The 22,936-nt window shown below is 42.7% G+C and overlaps 1 protein-coding gene across 3 annotated transcripts in view; it reads right to left on the bottom strand.

Annotated features, from left to right (window-relative positions):
- Positions 1 to 22,936, bottom strand: part of NAA15 (N-alpha-acetyltransferase 15, NatA auxiliary subunit) — a 243,517-nt gene that overhangs the window by 95,722 nt on the left and 124,859 nt on the right. For all 3 annotated transcript variants that reach the window (XR_004538932.1, XM_033939428.1, XM_033939438.1), the window contains 2 exons: positions 21,163 to 21,235; positions 2,247 to 2,416 (listed from right to left, as the gene is read on the bottom strand). Coding sequence is in view for 2 of the 3 variants with exons in the window: in XM_033939428.1 (XP_033795319.1) it covers positions 2,247 to 2,416; positions 21,163 to 21,235 (243 nt within the window). In the remaining variant the exon portion in view is untranslated. The remainder of the gene's footprint in view (positions 1 to 2,246; positions 2,417 to 21,162; positions 21,236 to 22,936) is intronic.

Below are 22,936 nucleotides of genomic sequence, written 5' to 3'. Positions count from 1 at the left end.
AAAACAGGGAATCCTATATAATAATTAACAATTAAATTCTTCAGAGTATACAAACAAGTAAATAATGCAATAATAAAAACCCATCACAGAATTTGAAAAGTCTTTTGAAAAAATAGGCCTTCAAACACATGAAAAAGTACAAAAAGAAGGAATTTGTCAAACATTGTCTGGAAGGGTGTTCGATAGTTGAGGACCCAAAATAATGAAAAAGGCAAGTGTGATGTCCAAACCAACACTGTAGTATTTGCCCAACACAAATTTATGCTACATATATTAGAATTATTAACCGATATTGAGATTTCTAAGTTTCTTGAGCACTACCAATTTTATGCTACGATTGGTTCAACAATTTGTTCTTTCATTGCTTGCTTATTCAATTTCACCTGAGGAAGGCATACTTGATGCTGAAATTAAGTGTTCAATAAAACTAAAAAGATAAAAATAGTGATAACGATGCTGTCAGGGTCACTCATGAGATCCTTTCTGGAATACTGTATCCAATTTTGAGGTCACACTTCCAACAGGATGTAGATAAAGTGGACTTAAGCTAGTCCAGAAGAATGCTAGCAAAATGATACAGGGTCTATTAAATGAAATGAGGCATAAAAACCTAACTACGTTCATTTTAGAGAAAAGCAGAGGAGGGGGGAGGGGAGGGAGAAAGAAAGAGAAAGGGAGGGATATAATAAACAGCCAAACACCTCAAAAATATTTTTTAAAAAGAACAAGAACTAATATTTTAAAGCAATTTTAGTAAGTTGTAAACTGCTTTGAATGATTTTTAGGGGAGGGGGAGTATATATAAGTGTTTTATACATTAAATATTTTCCAGAGGAAATGTTCCAGAACAAATGTACAGAATAGGGACGATTATTCTGAAACTGTTTCATGCAACCACCACCCTTTCTATGACGAAACTGAAGTCAAGAAAGCCTGAAGAAAGCACAAAAGATTCATAGCTACAAAAAAAGTGAAAGGACACCAGAAATTAACTGGGGACCATGGTACCATGAAAGAAGGCAAAAATGTGGTAAATTAGAAAATAAAAACCATGGGATCCATCTTATTATATTCTATCCTTCTATTCCATAGCGACTACCGAATCGCTTGTATAATAGAATTTGTTAGTATTGTATACCACTTAGCGCTGATAAACAGTATGTAGTGGTATATCAAATCTATTAAATCCCATCAGCACATTATCTCTAGAGGCAGCTCAAATTAAATAACTCTGCTTTCAAATATGGCAAATATTTTAAAAGTCTGATCTATTATACCAGAAAAAAATAAAATGAATCCACTGAGCTTCCTTGCAACTACAGTACACTGCATATCTTTACAGCAAGAAAGTGTTATCTAAGGTCACACACCAAGGATCCTGGATATAAAACGGGGGGAATCCTTTGTTCCCAATGTGAGGGCAACATCCTTCTGTTATAAATCTCTAGTGTCCATTTCCCTTGTACAAGGGGGGTTGCTGCTTTCCTTAAGTGGACTATTCTCGTTGCCCTGAAATTTTGCTGCAATGGCTTGAGGTTGACGCTCCGGATTATTCCCTTTGGCGCTGTCGGATGATTACTCTCCTGATGTGGGGAAAAAAGGGATGTGACGGACCTTTCTTCTCTATCAGGCCGCATCTTCCAGTGCACTTGGGAACCATTTTGGACAACTATGACTCCTCTGGCTCGTAGCCGTTTGCTTAACTGTTAACTCTTTGTTTTTGTTTTCATAATGTACCACTTGGCATGCCTGTTTTCTGTTTGTATTTTTCTTGGTATTTTTATGCCTGGAAGGAGGACCTGGGGGGGGGGATTGTTTTTTTTTGGGGGGGTTATTTTGGGGATGGGAAGGGGTTACTTGGGGGGCAGAGTTCTGTGGGGATTGGGGTTTTCTATTTACAATGCTGAGCTTGTTTGTCCTTTGATTGTTACCTTGTTCGTATTTTTACTTGCTCAATAAAATATATTTGAACATAAATCTCTAGTGTCCTATCTGAGATGACATCCATATCAACTTAACCCTTTTTTTTTCTTTCTTCCCAAGAAAATCTAAAACATATAGTGCTACTTAAGAAACATTTCTGAACCAGCATACAGCAAAACCCCTAAGAAAGGAATGTTTAATAGTTTTTCCTAACACTAAACAGAGAACTGACAACCTACTACAACACAACAGAAATGATCGCCTCAGTTAACCACTTCTGATTAACATTTTGCATCACATGACACTCAAACACCAGTTCTTACCTTGTAGATTTTAGCTTTCACAAGGAAGAGCTCTATTAGCGTTGGTGTGCTATCTATAGCATCATTAATGTATTCCAAAGCTATAGACGGCTGTCCAATCTTGTCATAATGTTGTGCCAAGTAATACTGGACCCACAGTAAAGTGGTGGGAGGTTCTTCTTTACCATCATCTATTCTCACACAGAGAAAAGAATGCAAATGGGAAGCAGATAATTAAGGAACATGCACAATAGTTTTCAAAAAATAGTACAGAAAAATCTGGCATTATTTCACAGAGAAAAAAGAAATTGCTTCAGAGCTAAATCAGAATGAGATACCATGAAAGAAAAACAAAAATTTTTTAGAATCTAAATATATAAAATAATGCTAGGTAATGTAACCTATGATCTAAGCGTACCATGTGAGCAATACATTCTTGGAGTGTTGTTCACAGATTTTACATGATTGCACACAAAAATATTTGCAAAAATGGTTGGTTTTTAGAACTTGTTGCTCAAACAAAATTTTTTTTTGAATTTGTCGCTCCCATGACAAAAAATTTAAATGCACCTGGCCAATCCTTAGATGGAGCACTGATTGCAACAAGGATTTTCAGTAGAAAAGAACAAATATCAGTCACAGAAACAAGTGACATCAGCTCTCTCAAAGCTAATTGGAGAAAATTTGAGCATGTGTGTTTTATCATACAGCTCACCCACCTCATAAGCATTTCAACTAGTCCATAGCTCAAACATCAAACCTCAGAGATGAAAGGGGGTCATATGGCTGTTTTATGCTATTGTCTATGCAGAACTATAAACAATCAGCCATAACACTGGGCTAAGGGCTGCTTTGGTATTGTCCACTTTTGTAGAATTAAAAAAATCCTTACACCAAATGATTATCAGAGGTGAACTACAATAGGATTTTAAGCAGCCTGAGATCTTTGTAGCCCTGCATGAACTAATGCCCCTCCCGACACAGGAGAGCCGCTCCTCAAAGCAGCCATACCGGAGGAGCCTGCCTCTTCCTCAGGCCCCTCTACGCCGAGGAGAGGAGTGTCTGAACCTATTTACCCAATTTTTAACTTGATCTCCAGTTGTTCTGATTTTGTTCTGATTTTGATTTGTTCTGATTTTTAACTTGATCTCCAGTTCTGATTTTGTTTCTCATTGCCACTTATTACCCCTACGTGTTAATATCCTGCTACCAAGTTTGATTCATTGTTTCTCATTGCCACTTATTACCCCTTACGGATTTTCTTCAGCCCTTGAGAGCCACCGAAAGCCTCTCCCCCCAGCGACTTCCTAAGGAGAGGAAGGAGGAAGTTTCTGCCATCTTGTCCCTCCTTCCTCCGCCCGACGCCGTTCAAGCAGGAGGACTCTGCTCTTCTCTTAGAGCCCCTGCTTCTTTCAGCCACCGGGGATCGCCGACTCAGCCCGACTTTAGCGCCGGATTTTCTTCAGCCCTTGAGGGCCACCGAAAACCTCTCCCCCCCAGCGACATCCTAGGCAGAGGAAGGAGGAAGTTTCTGCCATCTTGTCCCTCCTTCCTCCGCCCGACGCCGTTCAAGTAGGAGGACTCTGCTCTCTTAGAGCCCCTGCTTCCTCCAGCCACCGGGGATCGCCGAAAGCCTCCTGCCAGTGCAGGTCTCTTATCTGGCTGCCTCTGCCCAACTTTAACTGGGTGTTGTGAGCCAGCTCTGTCCCCCCCCCAGGTCACCGAAACCACGCGGATCTCAACTAGAGAAGGGCTACTGGCCGGTTCTCAACTGTCTTCAGTTCCAGCACTCCCACAGCTCTCCTTCCAGTCACTCTCCAACCGCTATCCAACAACATGTCGCCCCCCACTACCAAACTCCTATGCACCCTATTACTTCTCTCCCTACTCTCAACAAACTGGAGAACAGCAGGCCACCACTTTTCGCCAATACCAATAGTGACAACAACATACAGGCAGACTCAATCACCCAAGAAACTTCACCAGACAAGAAACCTGATAGAATGCACAACAGCCTCACAAGAAAGCATCCCACCCACATGGGGACGAAAACCACCCCCCAACACAAAGAAGTCGGGTCACAAACTCCCCCATACACCCAAGAACCTCCTTCACCCACAGATTAGCCCCAACTACCACAAACATCGTTTCTCAATCCCCTGTGCGTACATGAACATAAGATCAATCAGCCCAAAGGCAGACCTAATAAAAGACTGGATAGTTAATGAACAGTTAGGCTGCCTTTTCCTATCTGAAACCTGGCTATCCTCCTACTCGGACCCAAGCATTACAGAATTTTGCCCCAAGGGATACAAACTTGAATTAGTCTGCCAAGAAAAAAAGCGAGGGGGCGGTCTGGCCATCCTAGTAAAAAACAACCTTACCATCACTGTCCTAGACAAACACTCCACCCCACAATCAGACCTGCTTGCCGTCCAACTTTTCAGTAACTCACTCAAAGACACCCTAACCTGAATCCTCTGCTAGATAGCTCCAGGAAAATGGAACACCACAAAACACGATCTTGAAGATTTCATCTTCCGGAATTCATTAACCTCAACACACAACCTGCTCCTCGGAGACATAAATCTCCACCTAGAAGACACCTCCTCCAAACAAGCTGCTGGCATAATCTCATACCTCAATGCACTCTCCTACCAAATTCTGTATCCTCAACCCACTCATGAAAAAGGCCACCAACTTGATATTGCAGTTTACATGTCCCAAAACCCCCACACACCAAACATTCATATCTCCAATGGGGCCTGGCACCCCTCCCTCTGGTCAGACCACTTCAAATTCACCTTCAACATCAACTGGACTCAAAGCACAAACAAGCACGAAACCCACAAAACCTCATTCAAAACCCAACCAAAAATCGACCCTTCTACATTCTGGACCACAGTAGACCCCTCAATCGCCTCCATAGACCACAATGTATTCATTCACCAGTGGCGCTCCCTGAGCGAAACAACCTTGAACGGACTAGCCCCAGAAAAGACAAAATACAAACTCTGCAGATCTTCAGACAAATGGTTCGACACAGAACTTCTTCAACTAAAAAGACACTGCAGACAACTCGAAAGAGCATGGCAAAAAAAGAACCAAGAACCAACCAAAGTAGCTTGGAGAAACCTAATAAAACAATACAAGATCAAACTTAAGGAAAAACGAAGAGCTTATTACTCCAAACTAATAGGCACAGAATCCTTAGACACAAAGAAACTCTTCCAACTTGTGAAGAACCTCACCGACACTCAACCATTCCTAACCACTCAAGGAATCCACCCTCCAACGGCCACCCAACTAGCGGACCATTTCAAGAACAAGATCGCCAATATTAGAGCCTCCTTTAACAACTCACCAACCCTCCTAGACGAGATCATAATAAACCCTACAACAGAAGAAGCCACTGCAGCTGACAGGCACTGGTCCAACTTTACAAAGGTGCAATGGTTGGACATGAACCGACTCTACAGAAAATACAGTCGAGCGTCATGCAACCTGAACAATTGCCCCTCATATTTACTGATCCCCCAAATTTAGAGCTTGCCTCTTGCAATGGATCCAAACACGGAAGGCCAATTTCCACAAGACCTAGGGGAAATCATAATCACCCCAATACTGAAAGATCCCAAAGGACCAATAGACACCCCCTCCAACTACCGACCCATCGCCTCAATTCCATTATATGTTAAACTAATAGAAGGTCTGGTTGCCAAATACCTCACCAACTACCTTGAAGACCACAACCTACTTCACCCAACTCAATCGGGGTTCAGATTGAACCACAGCACTGAGACACTGTTAGTTTCCCTTCTAGACATAGCCAGACAGCACCTTAGCAAAGGAAGAAGGATGCTGATAATTCAACTCGACCTCTCTGCCACATTTGACCTGGTCGACCACACTATACTTCTTCAGATATTAGAAGCAATAGGGATCTCAGGCGAAGTATACAACTGGTTTCAAGGATTCCTTAAAACAAGAACATACAGAGTAAAAACAAAGGATCTTATATCGGAGCCTTGGACCAATCCCTGCGGAGTACCCCAAGGTTCCCCACTGTCACCCATGCTCTTCAATCTTTACATTTCCTCCCTCGGTACCCTGTTAGACAAACTCAAAGTAACTTCATTCAGCTATGCAGACGATATCACCATACTCCTCCCCTTTGACACACAAGACCCCACAAAATCAGGCATCCTGGAAAAAACTCTAGAAGCAGTGGAAAAATGGATGACAGAACACAAACTGAAGCTCAACCCAGATAAAACTAAATTTCTACTGCTTGAAAAGGACAAAACCCCTTCTATAACTGAGCTAGAAATAAAAACCACCAAATATCCCTTACAACCCACTCTCAAACTCCTTGGAGTAACAGTAGACAGAGGTTGTACTCTTCAGGTGCAAATCAACAAAATCACACAAAAAGCATTCTTCACCATGCACAATCTTCGCAAAATCAGAAAATTCTTTGAAAAAGAACAATTCAGACTCATAGTCCAATACCTAGTCCCAAGTCTATTGGATTATTGCAATATCCTCTACCTTTCCTGTCCCACCTATCTAATAAAACAACTACAGACAGTGCAGAACACTGCCCTCAGAATGATCTATTCCCTTGGAAAATTTGACCACATCACCAATGCCTTCCTAGACTCACACTGGCTTCCAATACAAGCCCGCATCCAATTCAAATTATACTGCATGTTATTCAAAACATTAAACGGAACGGCACCCACCCACCTAAACAACCGTCTAAACAGGAACCTCTCAACCAGACAGAGGAGAACCCAATCCCCTTTCTCCTACTCCCCTTTTAAAGGAACTAAACGCAAAAAGATGTATGACAACTTACTAGCAACACATGCAGCTAAACTGGATCCCACCATCACCAACCTACTGACAGCTTCAACTGACCTCAAGGCTTTCCGCAAAGAAATCAAGACCCTACTATTCAAGAAATTCACCCAAACGTCCTAATCCCTCCCTTTTCCCCTCTCACCCCCTCTTAGAATCATCTCATCAAAATTGCTTTAGACCTTACGCCTTCAATTGTATTCCTCTTACTGGAAAAGTCCAGCTATCTTTTTTGTTGTACTAGGACCAACTTCTTTAATTGTATTTCTCTTCCTGGAAATGTCCAGCTATCTTTCTGATGTAATCTGCTTAGAACTGCAAGGTACAGGCGGAATATAAGCCAGTAATGTAATGTAATGTAATGTAAAGCAAAGATACTTACCTGTGGGTCATTCTATGTCAAGTGATCAGATTCTTGGAAAGTGCCCTGCATGACCATCACGGATTTTGATGAAACTTCATATGCAGAGTCCACCATGTCTCAAACGAACTTTGGTAAAGTTTTAGTTTCGTCTGTGGAATATTTGTGGAGATATAGCCATTTGTTTGACCCCATACCACAATGAAATACAGTACGACAATGACATTCTGACAACTTTGAGACACAGTATCTCCCGAGCTGTGTTTCCAAAAAAACTGAAACTTAGCTACCCTGCACAACTTTTTGAGCTCTGTTCATTGCTACCAATAACAATTTTTGCCGAGCACTGATTGAATGCCTGAATTACAGTAAACTTAGCCGAAAAAATTAGTGCTCCAAAAAAAGTCAAAGTTTGACATTACTTAGCTCCCACAATAATTGAGTAATAAATGCAAAATTTGGTGCATGTCTCAGTACAACGTTGTTTTCAAAAGTACAATTTCAACCTCCAAGCTCTTTCCATTAGTTTACAAATTAAGTGTAAAGTTGCTAATTTGTGTAAAAATGCCAAAAATAGGGTATTTTCAGCCTGCTTTTACAGAAAAATACCTTTCAGAAACTCTTTCAAATCAGTCTCATTAGAAAGAGCATATTTCAAACCCCCTAGAAAAGTGGACTTCATTTTTCAACGCAGGTTAACAATGGCTGAAAAAGGGGGACAAAGTTGGGAGACGTTGCCACGGCAACAACCTCTATTTCAACATAGTTCTGTCATTTTTAAAGTTACAGTTTTGTATTGACATAGTATTACTACTACTCTATTGCGTTGGTCCATGGTGACATTGTCACTACCAGTTCAAGAGTTTGAACTGGCAACCCCATCGCCATAGGGGTCACGCCCGATAGCTGTGAAATACCAGCCACGGGTGGGCCACTTCGTCCAGGTTCCCAAGCCTCGCATTTGGTTTCTTTGTCAAGGTTCCAAAGCCTTTTGTTGGTATCTTTCTGGTTCCAAAGCCAATGATTAGGGTGTCTTATCCTAGGTTCCCAAGCCGAAGTGAAGTCCACTATGATTTTAACTGCCAGCAATCTTTATAACATTCTGTTAAATTTTTGAGCCACTTTCTTCAATGCAGTTTCTGGAAATTGATATTGGCGGCCGGATGATGTAACTGAAGGGGCACAAAGCATGCAGATGAGGTGTTGCTCTGGAACCCAACAAACGTCTTGCCTTTCTGGCCAATAAAACGAATGAGCTGGACCGTGAGGATGCATAAATTTTATCAATGCATCATTTTGTTCAATTGAGACTTCAACAACGTTGCCTATCCACCATTGATTATCGTAAGTACAGGCAACATAGCAACCAGGAAAGATTTCGGACACTTTCAAATTTGGAATGGCAGTATCAGAAATTTTGGCAACAAAATTTATTGTGTCATTTGAAACTTTGCTGACACGAACCGAGTTTGAGTCGACTGGTACAAATTGGTGGTACTCTCTGGTACCGGCTACTGTGCTGCTTTCATGCCATTTTTCTTCTTGAAACTTTTTGCTTTCTTCAATTTCTTCTTTTGGAACATAAATGTATTTAACTCCATGTATATTTTGGTCATAAAAGTTAAATAGATCCTTTGGCGTCAATATTTGATCCATTGATGGTCTTTGGAGGCTAGCCCGGGCAGCCAGTTGTTTAGTTGTTCCACCAACTCCATCGCAGGGTGATTTTCCCTGGCTAGTTCCAAAAAAATTCCATTCAGCCTCAATGTTGAAATCATTTCTGTGATTGCACAAATTCACAAAGTTCTTGTAGTTTTTATATTGTGCAGCTGAGCCGTCACTGAAGTAGTATATTTTGGTAATGTTTGTTTGAGTTACCAAAAATTCGATCAACTTTTGAATAAACACGTGTACAGATATCGTATCATGTTGCATATGATCAGAAATAATGCAACAGTTTACAACTTGCAATGTGCCCACTTCATTGAGGTAATATGCAACAAAAGGATGTACTGTAGCTTGTGAATTTTCCCAGTGAAAGCCTTGGGCTGCATCCTGTACAACAAATGAGTAATTTTCAGCGAAATCCATCAAAACGGTCATTTCCGTTTCTTTTAAGCCTGTCTTCAACATCTTCAAATATTCACTTTGATGTTTTGAAATGAAATGGTGGCTTGTCAACTTCCAAATCTTGCTTGCAAGTCTTTCAATAAAGTTGTCCATGGTTAGTACGCTTGTTTCTAATGTTTCACGGTCAGCGTGAACCCATTGCTTAAAATCTATTGATTCTTCTGGATCTAAATCCTTGAATATTTCTTCCAGGTATGCTGTTAGTGTTTCTTCACCAGGGCAGTTTTGACATCGTTGTAGCATACAGTCCTTGACATTTAGGTCGCACACAGTTTTTTCCATAAGAACTTTGTAGTTCTCTTTGACATTGGCGCCTTGTAGCATGAGCTTCACATTTTGATGTAACGTGCAGACACACACGGAGTGTGCACCTGATGCACCAACGGTTACACACCACTTTGGCCTGAGCTCACAGAATTTGGAAAAACCGATTTCAGTTCCGTATTTGTTACAGTATGCCACGTACAGCTCTTTTAAATTACACAACAGCAGCCGCTTTTGCTTTTGTACTTTTAAACCATTGAGGCAGACTAAAATGCAATCTTTTTTGCCAGGACATATTCTGCTGAATTCATCATCTTCGTAAAAATCTTGAACTCTATTTGCAATTTCTTTTGGAAGGGACTTGCCAATTTTTGCATCAGGTATAGAACAAATGCCTTTCTCTTTCTTTACTTTTTGGGCTGTTCTGACCATGCGCTCTGAAACGCCAAACTTCATTGCTGTTTCCTTTATTGACCAACTTTTTGGGGCCATCGTCAATAATTGAACTTTCATTGACCTGTTGGATATTGCAATTTTCGTTTTCATTTCTTCAATGAGGTCAGTGTAATCTTCACATAACTTGCATTCTACAGACTGACGAGACGGCCCAACTTCTTCAGCTGAAACTCCAGCAGCAGATGTAATCTTCTTGGCTATCACATTCTGCACACGTTCAATTTTTCGTATCACATAGCCGGCTTTATCTCTACTAGCTAACCTTCGAATTTTCAATGGAGAGGTTCCTAAAGCAGTCAAGCTTTGATCAACTGTATCGGAGATGCTGATATCAAAATCGTCTGAAGATGAAGATGCTGCAGTAGCTTCACTCATTGAAACGTATTGGGCTTTGCACCTACTGCAAAGTTTCTGACCTGGCTTGATATTTATTTTTGCCACTTTTCTAAAATCATTAGACATGGCAAGATCGACTTTTAACAATCCACTTTGAACAATGTGATTTTTCTTTTCAAATGGATTACAACACGATGTTTGCTTTAATTCGTATTTGTCGAGATACTTTGCTTTGTGGTGGAGGCAGATTTGGTCTTTATCCATCAGTTCAACTTCAGAGCGCCGAGTGATAAGCAATTTTTCATCGGTTGACAAATTATATAAAAAAAAGAGCCCACATTTTTTAGAATAAAATGTGCCATCATGACACTTTGACAACAATTTTTGCCCAATGGCACAGCCTGGCAGAAAAGGATTATTATTAGTCGATTCGTTGGCATCCATTTTAAACTGAATTAATAATAATGTGGATCTGAAAAAGAAAACAAGTTGTAATTTGTGATCTGCATGCAGCAAAATTATCACCTCAATTTCTAGTTAGGAATAATCATTAATTAAGAACACTATAATTGTACCCAAAGCTTGAGTAAAAATAAACAGGGAAAAACAGTGTGAAAAGTGACATAATTGTAAGTTGAAACGTAGGCCGTTGCCATGGTGACATCTCCCAACTTTGTCCCCCTTTTTCGGGCATTGTTAACCTGCGTTGAAAAATGAAGCCCACTTTTCTAGGGGGTTTGAAATATGCTCTTTCTAATGATTTGAAAGAGTTTCTGAAAGGTATTTTTCTGTAAAAGCAGGCTGAAAATACCCTATTTTTGGCCTTTTTACACAAATTAGCAACTTTACACTTAATTTGTAAACTAATGAAAAGAGCTTGGAGGTTGAAATTGTACTTTTGAAAACAACGTTGTACTGAGACATTATGCGGCAAATTTTGCATTTATTACTCAATTATTGTGGGAGCTAAGTAATGTCAAACTTTGACTTTTTTTGGAGCACTAATTTTTTCGGCCAAGTTTACTGTAATTCAGCCATTCACTCAGTGCTCGACAAAAATTATTATTGGTAGCACTGAATAGAGCTCCAAAAGTTGTGCAGGGTAGCTAAGTTTCAGTTTTTTTGGAAACATAGCTCGTGAGATATTGTGTCTCAAAGCTGTCAGAATGTCACTGTCGTACTGTATGTCATTGCAGTATGGGGTCAAACAAATGGCTATATCTCCACGAATATTCCACAGGCGAAACTAAAATTTTACCAAAGTTCGTTTGATACATGTGGGACTTTGTGCATAAAGTTTTATCAAAATCCGTGATGGTCATGCAGGGAGCCCTTTTTCACTTGACATGGAATATAACCCCTGTAGCAGGTGTTCCGAGGACAGCGGGCATTTATTCTCACATCTGGAAATTGTGGCCTTGGAAGCCAGAGCGCAGCGTTTGTCTTGATTAGTGAGGATTGTGTTTGCAAGCTGGCGGCAAACTAGGATCTGAGTTTTTTTCCTCCAGTAGTTAGAGCATATGAGTGTTGTTTTAACTCAATACAGACCACCCCAATACACTTATATTTACACTACTTTAAAAGTGTGAAGAAGAATTAAGAAGTGAAGAGAGTATTTTTTGATGGGAATAAGTGGTTTGCCCAGGGTCATAAGGAGCAGTATGGGCTTGAGCCCACCACCTCAGGGTGCTGAGGCTGTAGCTTTAACCACTGTGCCACATGAAGACAACTGGGCTCTCACTCCACTCATTAAAGATCAGGGAGCAGAGGGGACCTGCTGGGAATCCCAAAGAGTCAGCGATAAGCTCTAATAGAGCCGAGGGTCACTCTGAACAGCTGGCAGACTTTGGGGTTATCCCCTTGATCGAGAGCCACTACTGCTCTTTCAAATCTCTCCCATTTATGGACATTAAAGTTCATTTTGCATAATTATTTCTTTTGGTGCTAGGTGCTATTCTCAGACTACTGACGAAACTGTTTAGCGATTTTCATTTCCACAATCACTGCTTTTATTAGGATCTTTATACAATCTCACCTCACTTCTTTTCAAATATCATTCAGTTGTCACCATTCGTCTTGATACATAACATACATTATTACATTTATTTATTATCTTTTACTAATATCCTAGGACATCCTGAGGAAGGTGTTTTACCAAAACACAGCCCGTGTTGGGTCCATTTAATACAAATGTGGATAGTGTTTTAAAGGGTTTTTTGAATAAATAAAACTAAGGTCTAGAACAGAAGTGGGCAAATCCAGTCCTCGAGGGCCAGAATCCAGTCTGGTTTTCAGGATTTCCCCAATGAATATGCATTGAAAGCAGTGCATACAAATAGATCTCATGCATATTCATTGGGGAAATCCTGAAAACCAGACTGGATTCCGGCCCTCGAGGACCAGAGTTGCTCACCCCTGGTCTAGAACATTGTTGTTTGCACAGTTCTGTTTAGTTTGATTTGTCATTTCCTTTGTGGAAACTTGGGTCTTCTCCTTTTGTCTTGTCTATCAGGTTGGGCAGACTGGATGGACCATTCGGGTCTTTATCTGCCGTCATCTACTATGTTACTATGTTGGGTAGATAATAATAATAATTTATTCTTATATACCGCCATACCTAAAGAGTTCTAGGCAGTTCACAACAACTGGGCAAGTACATAAAATGCAGATGAAATACAACAGATTGGAATAATAAAATTTAACAATAATCAGAATGCATATTACAATATAATGCCAGTGAAATTCATTAGTAAAAGAGTGCAGATAAAAACAAGCAAGAAAATAATACATGTAATCCAAATAAAATGTCAACTGAGTCTAAACTAGTTAAGGACAGGTTGTTCACCCTCTCCAAGGTAGGGAGAACGATAGGGCAAGTTGAAAGAACGTAAGGAAGTTCTTCTTCGCCCAGAGAGTGGTGGAAAACTGAAACGCTCTTCCGGAGGCTGTTATAGGGGAAAACACCCTCCAGGGATTCAAGACAAAGTTAGACAAGTTCCTACTGAACAAGAACGTGCACTGTTAGGGCTAGTCTCGGTTAGGGTGCTGGTCTTTGACCAGAGGACTGCCGCATGAGCAGACTGCTGGGCATGATGGACCACTGGTCTGACCCAGCAGCGGTAATTCTTATGTTCTTAAGAAAGAAGCAGTTAAAAACTAAGCTAACAAGTTGATACATATAGTACAGATAAAAATATATCAGATAGATCTAAATAGACTTGTTAAAAAATAGCAATGCATTATGATACCAACCTATCAAAAAGTTGTGTTTTTAATAATTTTCTAAAAGCAAAGTAAGAGGAGACTTCTAGAATAATTTTTCCAAGCCATGAATTCAGTTTGGCGGCTTGAAATGAGAGGGTTCTTTCAAGGAACCTCTTATAACAACAGGATTTTATGGAAGGATAGGTAAACAAATGTACTCCACGTGTGATCTTGTTAGGGTGACTCAAGGAAAAATGAGGCACAAGATAACCTGGTAACAGACCAAAAACTGATTTGTAGCAAGATAGATAGATAAGAGATTACCAAGAGTAAAAAAAATAAAAATAAGGGGACTAATTTAAAGAAAGTTGCACATGATGGTTGAAAATCAACTTTGCTAGGGTACGACTGGATAAACATGTCCTGCAATAATATGTTTAGCCAGTGTTATTCTGCGAGTTAGGGATTGGTTCTGTGAATTGTTAAACCTCTCTATCCTAGGTTGGTTTCCTTATATTTTCTTTTAGTATTATTGGTTCTGGCGTATTATCTTCTCTTTTTCCTCTCTTGGATCTCTCCTTATTTTCTTATTGTGATGAGTCATTTACAGTCTTACATTTGTATTTTCCTTTCAGATATGCTTGAGAAAGCAATATTATGAAAATCAAAACTGTATTTAAAAAATGTGCATATGTTGGGTCTTCAAAGAATGTAGTATATTCTGAAAAAGGACAGACTGTGAAGATCACTAGAAATTTGGGAAGTTCAACTCTCTTCCCTTGTTTCTCATCCTTCCTTGGATACAGTAGACTTTCTGTTAACCGGAACTCTAACCAGAACTCTCAAGCAACCAGCAAAAAAATATATATATATCTAAGAAATACTGTAATACTTTAAATAAAAATGAAAATAAAATCAATTTCTGGCAGAAATTTAAAAGTGTAAACTTGGTACACCACACCTTTGCCTACCACATGTGCGGTAGTTTGTCTGGAACAGTTAGTTTATAGTATGGCATAGTATGGGGTATAGTATTTGTTAGGCCTATTTTTAATAGTAACTCTCAAGCAACCAGAAAGCACAGTTACTTACCGTAACAGTTGTTATCCAGGGACAGCAGGCAGATATTCCCACACATGGGTGACGTCACCAACGGAGCCCCGCAGCGGACAGCCTCGAAAGCAAACTTGCTTGAAGATCTCGAGCTTTCGAGTGCTGCATCGCGCATGCGCGCGTGCCTTCCCGCCCGAACTAGGGGGTGCATCTCCTGTGAGGATCCTCAGTTCAGATACCAAGCCAAGATGCCAACCAGGGGAGGTGTGGGTTGTGGGAATATCTGCCTGCTGTCCCTGGATAACAACTGTTACGGTAAGTAACTGTGCTTTATCCCAGGACAAGCAGGCAGCATATTCCCACACATGGGTGACCTCCAAGCTAAGTAAAAAGGGAGGAGGGAAGTTGGCAATTTATGAAAAAAGATTTTGCAAAACAGATTGGCCAAAATGGCCATCCCTCCTGGATAAAGTATCCAGACAGTAATGAGAGGTGAAAGTATGAACCGAGGACCAAGTGGCAGCCTTGCAAATTTCCTCTATAGGTGTTGATCTGAGGAAAGCGACAGACGCCGCCATAGCTCTAACTTTGTGGCCCGTCACTCGACCCTGCAGAGGAAGACCAGCCTGAGCATAGCAGAACGAAATACAAGCAGCCATCCAGTTGGAGATGGTACGTTTCGAGAAAGGACGTCCCAACCGATTTGGATCAAAAGAGATGAAAAGTTGAGGAGAAGTTCTGTGGGGTTGAGTACGTTGAAGATAAAACGCCAACGCACGCTTACAGTCCAAAGTATGAAGAGACGCCTCACCAGGGTGAGAATGCGGTTTAGGAAAAAATACCGGTAACACAATAGATTGATTGATATGAAAATCAGACACCACTTTAGGTAAGAATTTTGGATGAGTACGGAGAACCACCTTGTCATGGTGAAAAACCGTGAAAGGCGGGTCCGAGACCAAAGCTTGCAACTCACTGACTCGACGAGCAGACGTGAGAGCAATCAAGAATACAGTTTTCCAAGTAAGATATTTAAAATGAGCCTGGGCAAAAGGTTCAAATGGAGGTTTCATCAGTTGAGCCAGAACAACATTAAGATCTCATACAACAGAAGGCGGTTTGACTGGTGGATGGAGATTAAAAAGGCCCTTCATAAAACGAGTAACCAGAGGATATGCCGAGAGTGGTTTCCCATCCAAGGGTTGATGAAAAGCAGCAATCGCACTAAAATGAACTCTAATAGATGTGGATTGAAGGCCTGACTGGGATAAATGAAGCAAATAATCCAGAACTGAAGCCAAAGGAGATTATTTCGGCTGAACACTACGACTGGAACACCAAGTCGAGAATCTGGTCCACTTTTGACCATAACATTGACAAGTGGACAGTTTCCTTGAAGCCAGAAAGACATCTTGAACAGACTGAGAAAATTTAGAAGGATCTGTCAAGTAGAAAGGAACCATGCTGTCAAGTGAAGAGACTGCAGGTTGGGATGAAGTAAAGACCCCTGACTCTGAGTGAGCAGAGAAGGAAAAACTGGCAGAAGAAGAGGTTCCTTGATGCTGAGTTGAAGAAGAAGAGAGAACCAAGGTTGTCGGGGCCACCGAGGCGCTATGAGAATCATCGTGGCATGGTCCAACTTCAATTTGACAAGAGTTTTGAGAATCAGAGGGAAAGGAGGGAAGGCAAAGAGAAACTGGCCCCTCCAGTCCAGAAGAAAAGCATTCGCCTCGAGACGAAGAGGCGAAAAAATGCGGGAACAAAACAGAGGTAGTTTGAAGTTGCTGGGTGACGCAAAGAGATCCACCCGAGGAGTTCCCCATCGAGCAAATACTTGACGAAGTGAGGGGAGTTGAGCGTCCATTCGTGAGGCTGAAGCAGACGACTCAATTTGTCTGCAAGGCAATTCTGAAGACCCTGAATATAGACAGCACAAAGAAGGATGTTGTGAGAAATCGCCCAATGCCACAACTTCAGAGCTTCCTGACAAAGGGAGTGGGAGCCCGTCCCCCCCTGTTTGTTGACATAATACATCGCTACTTGATTGTCCGTCCGAACAAGGACTACTTGGTCGTGAAGGAGGTGAAGAAAAGCCTTGAGAGCAAGAAATATCGCTCTGAGTTCCAACAGATTGATGTGACATTGACGATCTGTGGCGGTCCACAACCCTTGCGTACGGAGACCATCTACGTGGGCTCCCCATGCGTATTCGGACGAATTTGTTGTAAGAACTTTCTGATGAGGAAGATGGTGAAACTGCAAACCTCTGGAAAGATTGGAAGAGAGCATCCACCAGCGGAGAGACCTCTTCAATGAAGGCGTCACCGCTATATGACGGGAAGGCGGATCCAGGGCCTGTTGCCACTGAGACGCCAGTGTCCATTGAGGAATGCGAAGGTGGAGTCTTGCAAAGGGAGTCACATGCACCGTAGATGCCATATGTCCGAGGAGGACCATCATATGGCGAGCTGTGAGAGTCGACAGAGAAGTTACGTGATGACAAAGGCGTAAGAGAGTGTCCTGACGATTGAGGGGGAGGAAAGCTCTCATGTGAACAGAATCCAACACGGCGCCAATAAACTGGATCGATTGAGTTGGAACCAACTGAGATTTTGGAAAGTTGATATGGAACCCCAGACTTTGAAGAAAAGAAATAGTCTGAAGGGTCGCTTGAGTAACCCCTGGAAGAGAAGGAGCTTTGATAAGCCAATCGTCAAGGTAAGGAAAAACCTGAAGGCCCCGAGCATGAAGGGCTGCAGCTACCACGACTAGACACTTGGTGAAGACCCGGGGAGAGGTCGCCAAGCCAAACAGAAGAACCCTGTATTGAAGATGAAGGTTCCCCACCTTGAACCGGAGATATTTGCGAAAATTCGGATGGATAGGAATGCGAGTATAAGCCTCTTTGAGGTTCAGTGAGCACATCCAATCTCCCTGATCCATGAGGGAGTACAAAACCGGAAGAGAGAGCATGCAAAATTTATCTTTGACTAGAAATTTGTTGAGAGCTCGGAGATCCAGAATGGGTCGCAAATCCCCCGTCTTCTTTGGAACCAGGAAGTATCTGGAGTAAAAACCCAGATTGTGTTCGGAAGGAGGAATCTCCTCCACCGCTCGAAGGTGAAGAAGCGCCTGAGCCTCCTGAAGAAGAAGGGGGAGTTGCGAGAAACTGGAAAGACACTCTCCTGGAGGGTGATCTAGAGGTACCTGAAGTAGGCACAGAGAGTATCCCTCATGGATGACTGTGAGGACCCAAAGGTCCGATGTAATGGTTTCCCAGACAGATGTAAAAAGGGAAAGGTGACCTCCGATGGGTAGGGAGGAGTTTGGATGCAAGGAGGTTGGAATGCTCACCACTGGACCGTCAAAAAGACGAAGCGGTTTTGGTTGGAGCAGGCGTCTGGGGCTTCTGAGGACGTTGTTGCTGGGGCCGTCTAGGTGGAGGCCTAGAGAAAGCTGGCGTGGACTTCATAGGGTAGCGACGAGCCGGAGGCTTGTAAGCTCTAGTCGCAGAAGGTTTTGGTTTTGGACGAAGAGAGGCGAAGGAGCGTTCGTGCTCAGAGAGCCTTTTAGTAGCCGCCTCAATCGAGTCATCAAAAAGCTCAGAACCTAGGCACGGCAGGTTCGCTAAACGATCCTGTAAGTTGGGATCCATATCCACTATTCTGAGCCATGCAAGACGGCGCATGGCCACTGCAAACGCCGAGACCCTGGAAGAAAGCTCAAAAGCATCATAAGATGCCTGCAACATGAAGAGACGCAATTGAAAGAGAGATTGAATAATGTGTTTATATTCAGAAAGGCGTTCTCTGGGCCAGTCTGGACAAAAGGATGACAACTGCTTCAAAAAGTAATTGAAATACGAAGTAAAGACATAGTTGTAGTTCAAAATTTGGTTTGTCATCATCGAATTTTGATAAAGTCTGCGCCCAAACTTGTCCATAGTGTGCCCTTCGCGCCCCGGAGGGACTGTTGCAGACACCTTAGAAGGATGAGCCTTCTTCAGGGACGATTCCACCACTAGAGACTGATGGGAAAGTTGTGATTTCTCGAAACCTTTGCAGGGAACAGTGCGATACCGAGACTCCAACTTCGATGGGATCGCTGTCACAGAATAAGGAGTTTCCATATTTCGCAGGAAAGTCTGCTTCAGCACCGGTGTCATGAGCAGACGCAAAGTCTCCTTAGGAGGATGGGAAAGCTCCATATCTGCCAAATATTCAGGCGTGTACTTAGAATCGGAATGCAAGTCGATGTGAAGCGCCTGCCCCATGTCGAAAACAAATTTCGCAAACGAAGAAGACTTCGAAGTCGAGGCTTCCTCTGGGGAGGCAGAACGAGAATGAGGCGCCACTGAAAATGATGGAGAAGCCTCGCGTGAATATTGAGAGACTGGCTCCGATTCGAGGTGCAAAGTGATGGAGGATGCTCCACTGCCAGTCAGAGGAGGAGTGGCTGAATGCTTCCGCTTAAGATGGAGAAGTGCGCGGAGTGCGAGGTTTAGCCAGAGGAGATAGATCCCAAGGTAAACGCCTCAAAGGCGGAGTCCTCGACCTCGAATGCCTCGATGAAACCGAGGAGGCAACAGTACTGTGAGAGCGAGGCACAATTTTCGAAGTGAGATCCGAAGGCCTCGAGCTCTTCGAGGGAGTGAGCTTCGAAGACCGAGACCGATGCTTCGATCGAGGCAACGATAGTTTAGAAGCTCGTTCAGGAGAGGAATCAGACGAGGAAACCCTAGATCGAGACCTGCGACGAGGCGCAGACTGCTGCTCAGGCTGGAGTTGCGAAGACAGAGTCGAGGCCGGGACCAACTGAGCCACTATCGAGGAAATCTGCGTAGTCAATATTGACTTAAGCATGTCCTCAAACATGGGGACGGAGACCAAGGGACTCGGAGTCACAGGTGGTCTCGTGCGTTCCAAGGAGGGCGACCTCGAATGAGAGTATTCCCTGGACTTGGAAGCACGTTTCGAAGATGGTCATCCTGTATTCGTGCATGAGATTTTTACCTACATGCATCACTTCACACTTATCCACGTTGAACCTCATCTGCCATGTTGATGCCCATTCCTCAAGCCTGATTATGTCATGTTGCAGATTTTTGCAATCCCCCTGTGTCTTCACTACTCGGAATAACTTCGTATTGTCCGTTAGTGTACACAAAAAATGTTTTAAACTAGTAAAGGAATTATTTTATTTATTTTAGGTATTTATATATGGCTTATCAAAGTTATCTAAGCGGTTTACAATCAGGAACTCAAGCATGGTCGAGAAGACGGAGACGAACCTGGAGCCCCAGGTTGCGTGGAAGCAGACTCCGTCGGCTTCTTAGGGATGGTACCTGAAAAGGAAGCAGGAGACTTACCCCCCAATCCAGGCTTCGAGGACACCGCCGAGGCCTTTGAGGCCGAGGACCCGGAGGTCTTCGAGGCTGAGGCCTGTCGAGGAGGCGAGGTCGAGGTCTTAGCACTCGAGGATTGTCCCGAAGTCGAGGGCTTAACAGATGCCTCGACCGAGGCCACAGCTTTTTCAGACTCCATTCAAGGAAAAAGTTCGAAGAACCTGTCGCAGCGGCGCTTGAAGGCACAAGGCTGAAGAGTGAGGCAGCGAAGACAATCTTCCGGGCGATGAGTCGACCCGAGACAAAGCATACACCGACTATGGGGGTCAGTGATGGAGATAGCCCTGCCGCACTGATAACACCTTTTAAACCTGGTAACAGGCCAGGACATAGATAGGACAAAGTCCGTGTCGAGAACGAGGAAGAGAGGCCTAGGCCTCAATCTCCCAACCCGACGACAAATAAAATACAAAAAGGAATTGTATTATTTTTAAAAAAGAAAAGAACGAGAAACACAGCGACCGAAAACAACAAAGAGTACTCAGCCGCGGTGAAGAGAAGGCACAACGTTACGGGAACCAAGTCGACAAGTCTTCTCAGCTCCGCGGAAAACGTTGAACTGAGGATCCTCACAGGAGATGTGCCCCCTAGTTCGGGCGGGAAGGCACGCGCGCATGCGCGATGCAGCACTCGAAAGCTCGAGATCTTCAAGCAAATTTGCTTTCGAGGCTGTCCACTGCGGGGCTCCGTTGGTGACGTCACCCATGTGTGGGAATATGCTGCCTGCTTGTCCTGGGATAAACTACATTTATCCGGCATCTATCAATCCCTATGGGTGCCGGTTAACTGAGAGTCTACTGTAATTGTGTTAGAATGCAGACCCATTTCACTCTTAAAGAGGACACAAAACCCTACAGGGTACTCACCATTTGGATTAAACAGCCTGCAGCATTTTAAAGATGTTTCATAGCCAACCACCAATTCTTCTATGATCATCACCTAGAGTCACCAGTACAAATAAATGGTTGATATAAGCACTTCACAGGAACAGACCTCTTGGCAGAGACAGAGCTCCTTTCACTGATAAACAGTACAAATTACAGAATAGTTTTGTTAAGGGAGCAGGCATAAAGAGATTATGTACTTACCCTGGTAAGCTCTTTTCCAGTAGATAGGCGAGATGTACTAGAAACAGATGGGTTGTGTCCCAATGTCCGCGTACCATTTGCAGAAGGAATCTACTCCAAATGTTTTTCTCTGTACCTCTGATGTACTTCACTGGATCCTTAACTACAACTACAGTTAGTGCCCACACTTTTTCGGCTTGCGAGCTACTTTTAAAATGACCAAGTCAAAATGATCTACCAACAATAAAATTTTTAAAAAACACAAAGCACACTGTACGCAGAGAAAATGTTAGTTATCATTTATATTCCAGGGTTTTTTCAAAGTGGTCAAGGCAGATGACTCTATGCAATGTCACCTCAGTAACAACTATACAAAAATAGACAAATATACCACTCTCCCTTTTTACTAAACCAAAATAGCAGTTTTTAGCTCAGGCTGCTCTCGATGCTCATAGGCTCCCTGTGCTAAAAACCACTAGTGCAAAATATAGACAGCAGATATAAATTCTCAAAATGGACACATTTTGATCACTAAATCGAAAAAATAAAATAATTTTTCCTACCTTTAGTCAGAGAGACAAAATTCGTTAGTGACCTCCAGGTAGTAAAGAAGCACCCTGCGCACATCAAGTTTCTTCAAAAGGCAATCTTGTGTCCTGGAACCAGTAGGTTCAAAAAAAGGCAAACACACTTCCTGATTAACGTGGAAAGCCGAAATGACCTTCCGAAATGAGGAGGAACAGTTCTCTACATGAAAGAGTCTGGAGTTCCGAGATACGGTCTTGATTGTCAAGTCCAAGAGTGAAGCATCCAGAAGGGACTCAAAAGGAGCCTTCGTGAGGCTAGACAGCACCATGTGGAGGTCCCAGGAAGGGAACAGCAGCTTAACCAGTGGTCTGATGCAGATAGTCCCATTCAGAAATCTAGCAACATCAGGATGAGATGCCAAAGAGGGATGACAATACTGGGCCCAGCCATTTGGACCCAAAGAGATACCACATTGAGGCCTTTATCAAGATCAGCCTGACAAAGTTGAGAATCACCAATATCAGAGCCAAATAAGGCTCCACCTGGTTCTGAGTGCACCAACATTGAAAAACCTTCCATGCCTTAGAGCAGGGGTGTCCAACCTGTGGTCCCATGAAGTATTTTGTGCGGCTCCAGTTGAGGGCGATGCAGTGTTTTCCTCTGCTGCCCCTGGGTGTTTACCGTCTTTCCATAGCGTTTGCGCGGCCCCAGAAACATTTTTTTCCCGGCCAGGGAAGCCAAAAGGTTGGACACCCCTGCCTTAGAGTAAGCAGAAACTGTAGACAACTTCTTAGACTTGAGAAGAGTGTCAATAACAACATCAGAATAGCCTTTGTGTTCTGGCATGAGGGGAGTGGCCAAGATGGTGGCACCATGCTGGACGCGTTGAGATCTGCTCACGTTTAAAGGAGTTTTTCTACAAGTTGTAAATATGCCACATACCAAAAGAAAGGGTACCGTGAGGGTGTTTTCCTCCTCAACACCCTCAGCTCTCTTAAATCAACCTACGATTGAGCAATGCCTAGTAACACTTGCCTTGAGATCA

This window comes from Geotrypetes seraphini, chromosome 1, assembly GCF_902459505.1.
Source record: "Geotrypetes seraphini chromosome 1, aGeoSer1.1, whole genome shotgun sequence".
In the NCBI taxonomy this organism is placed as follows: Eukaryota; Metazoa; Chordata; class Amphibia; order Gymnophiona; family Dermophiidae; genus Geotrypetes; species Geotrypetes seraphini.
Note: the sequence above shows the minus strand (reverse complement) of the source record. Positions and strands in the feature narration are given on the sequence as shown.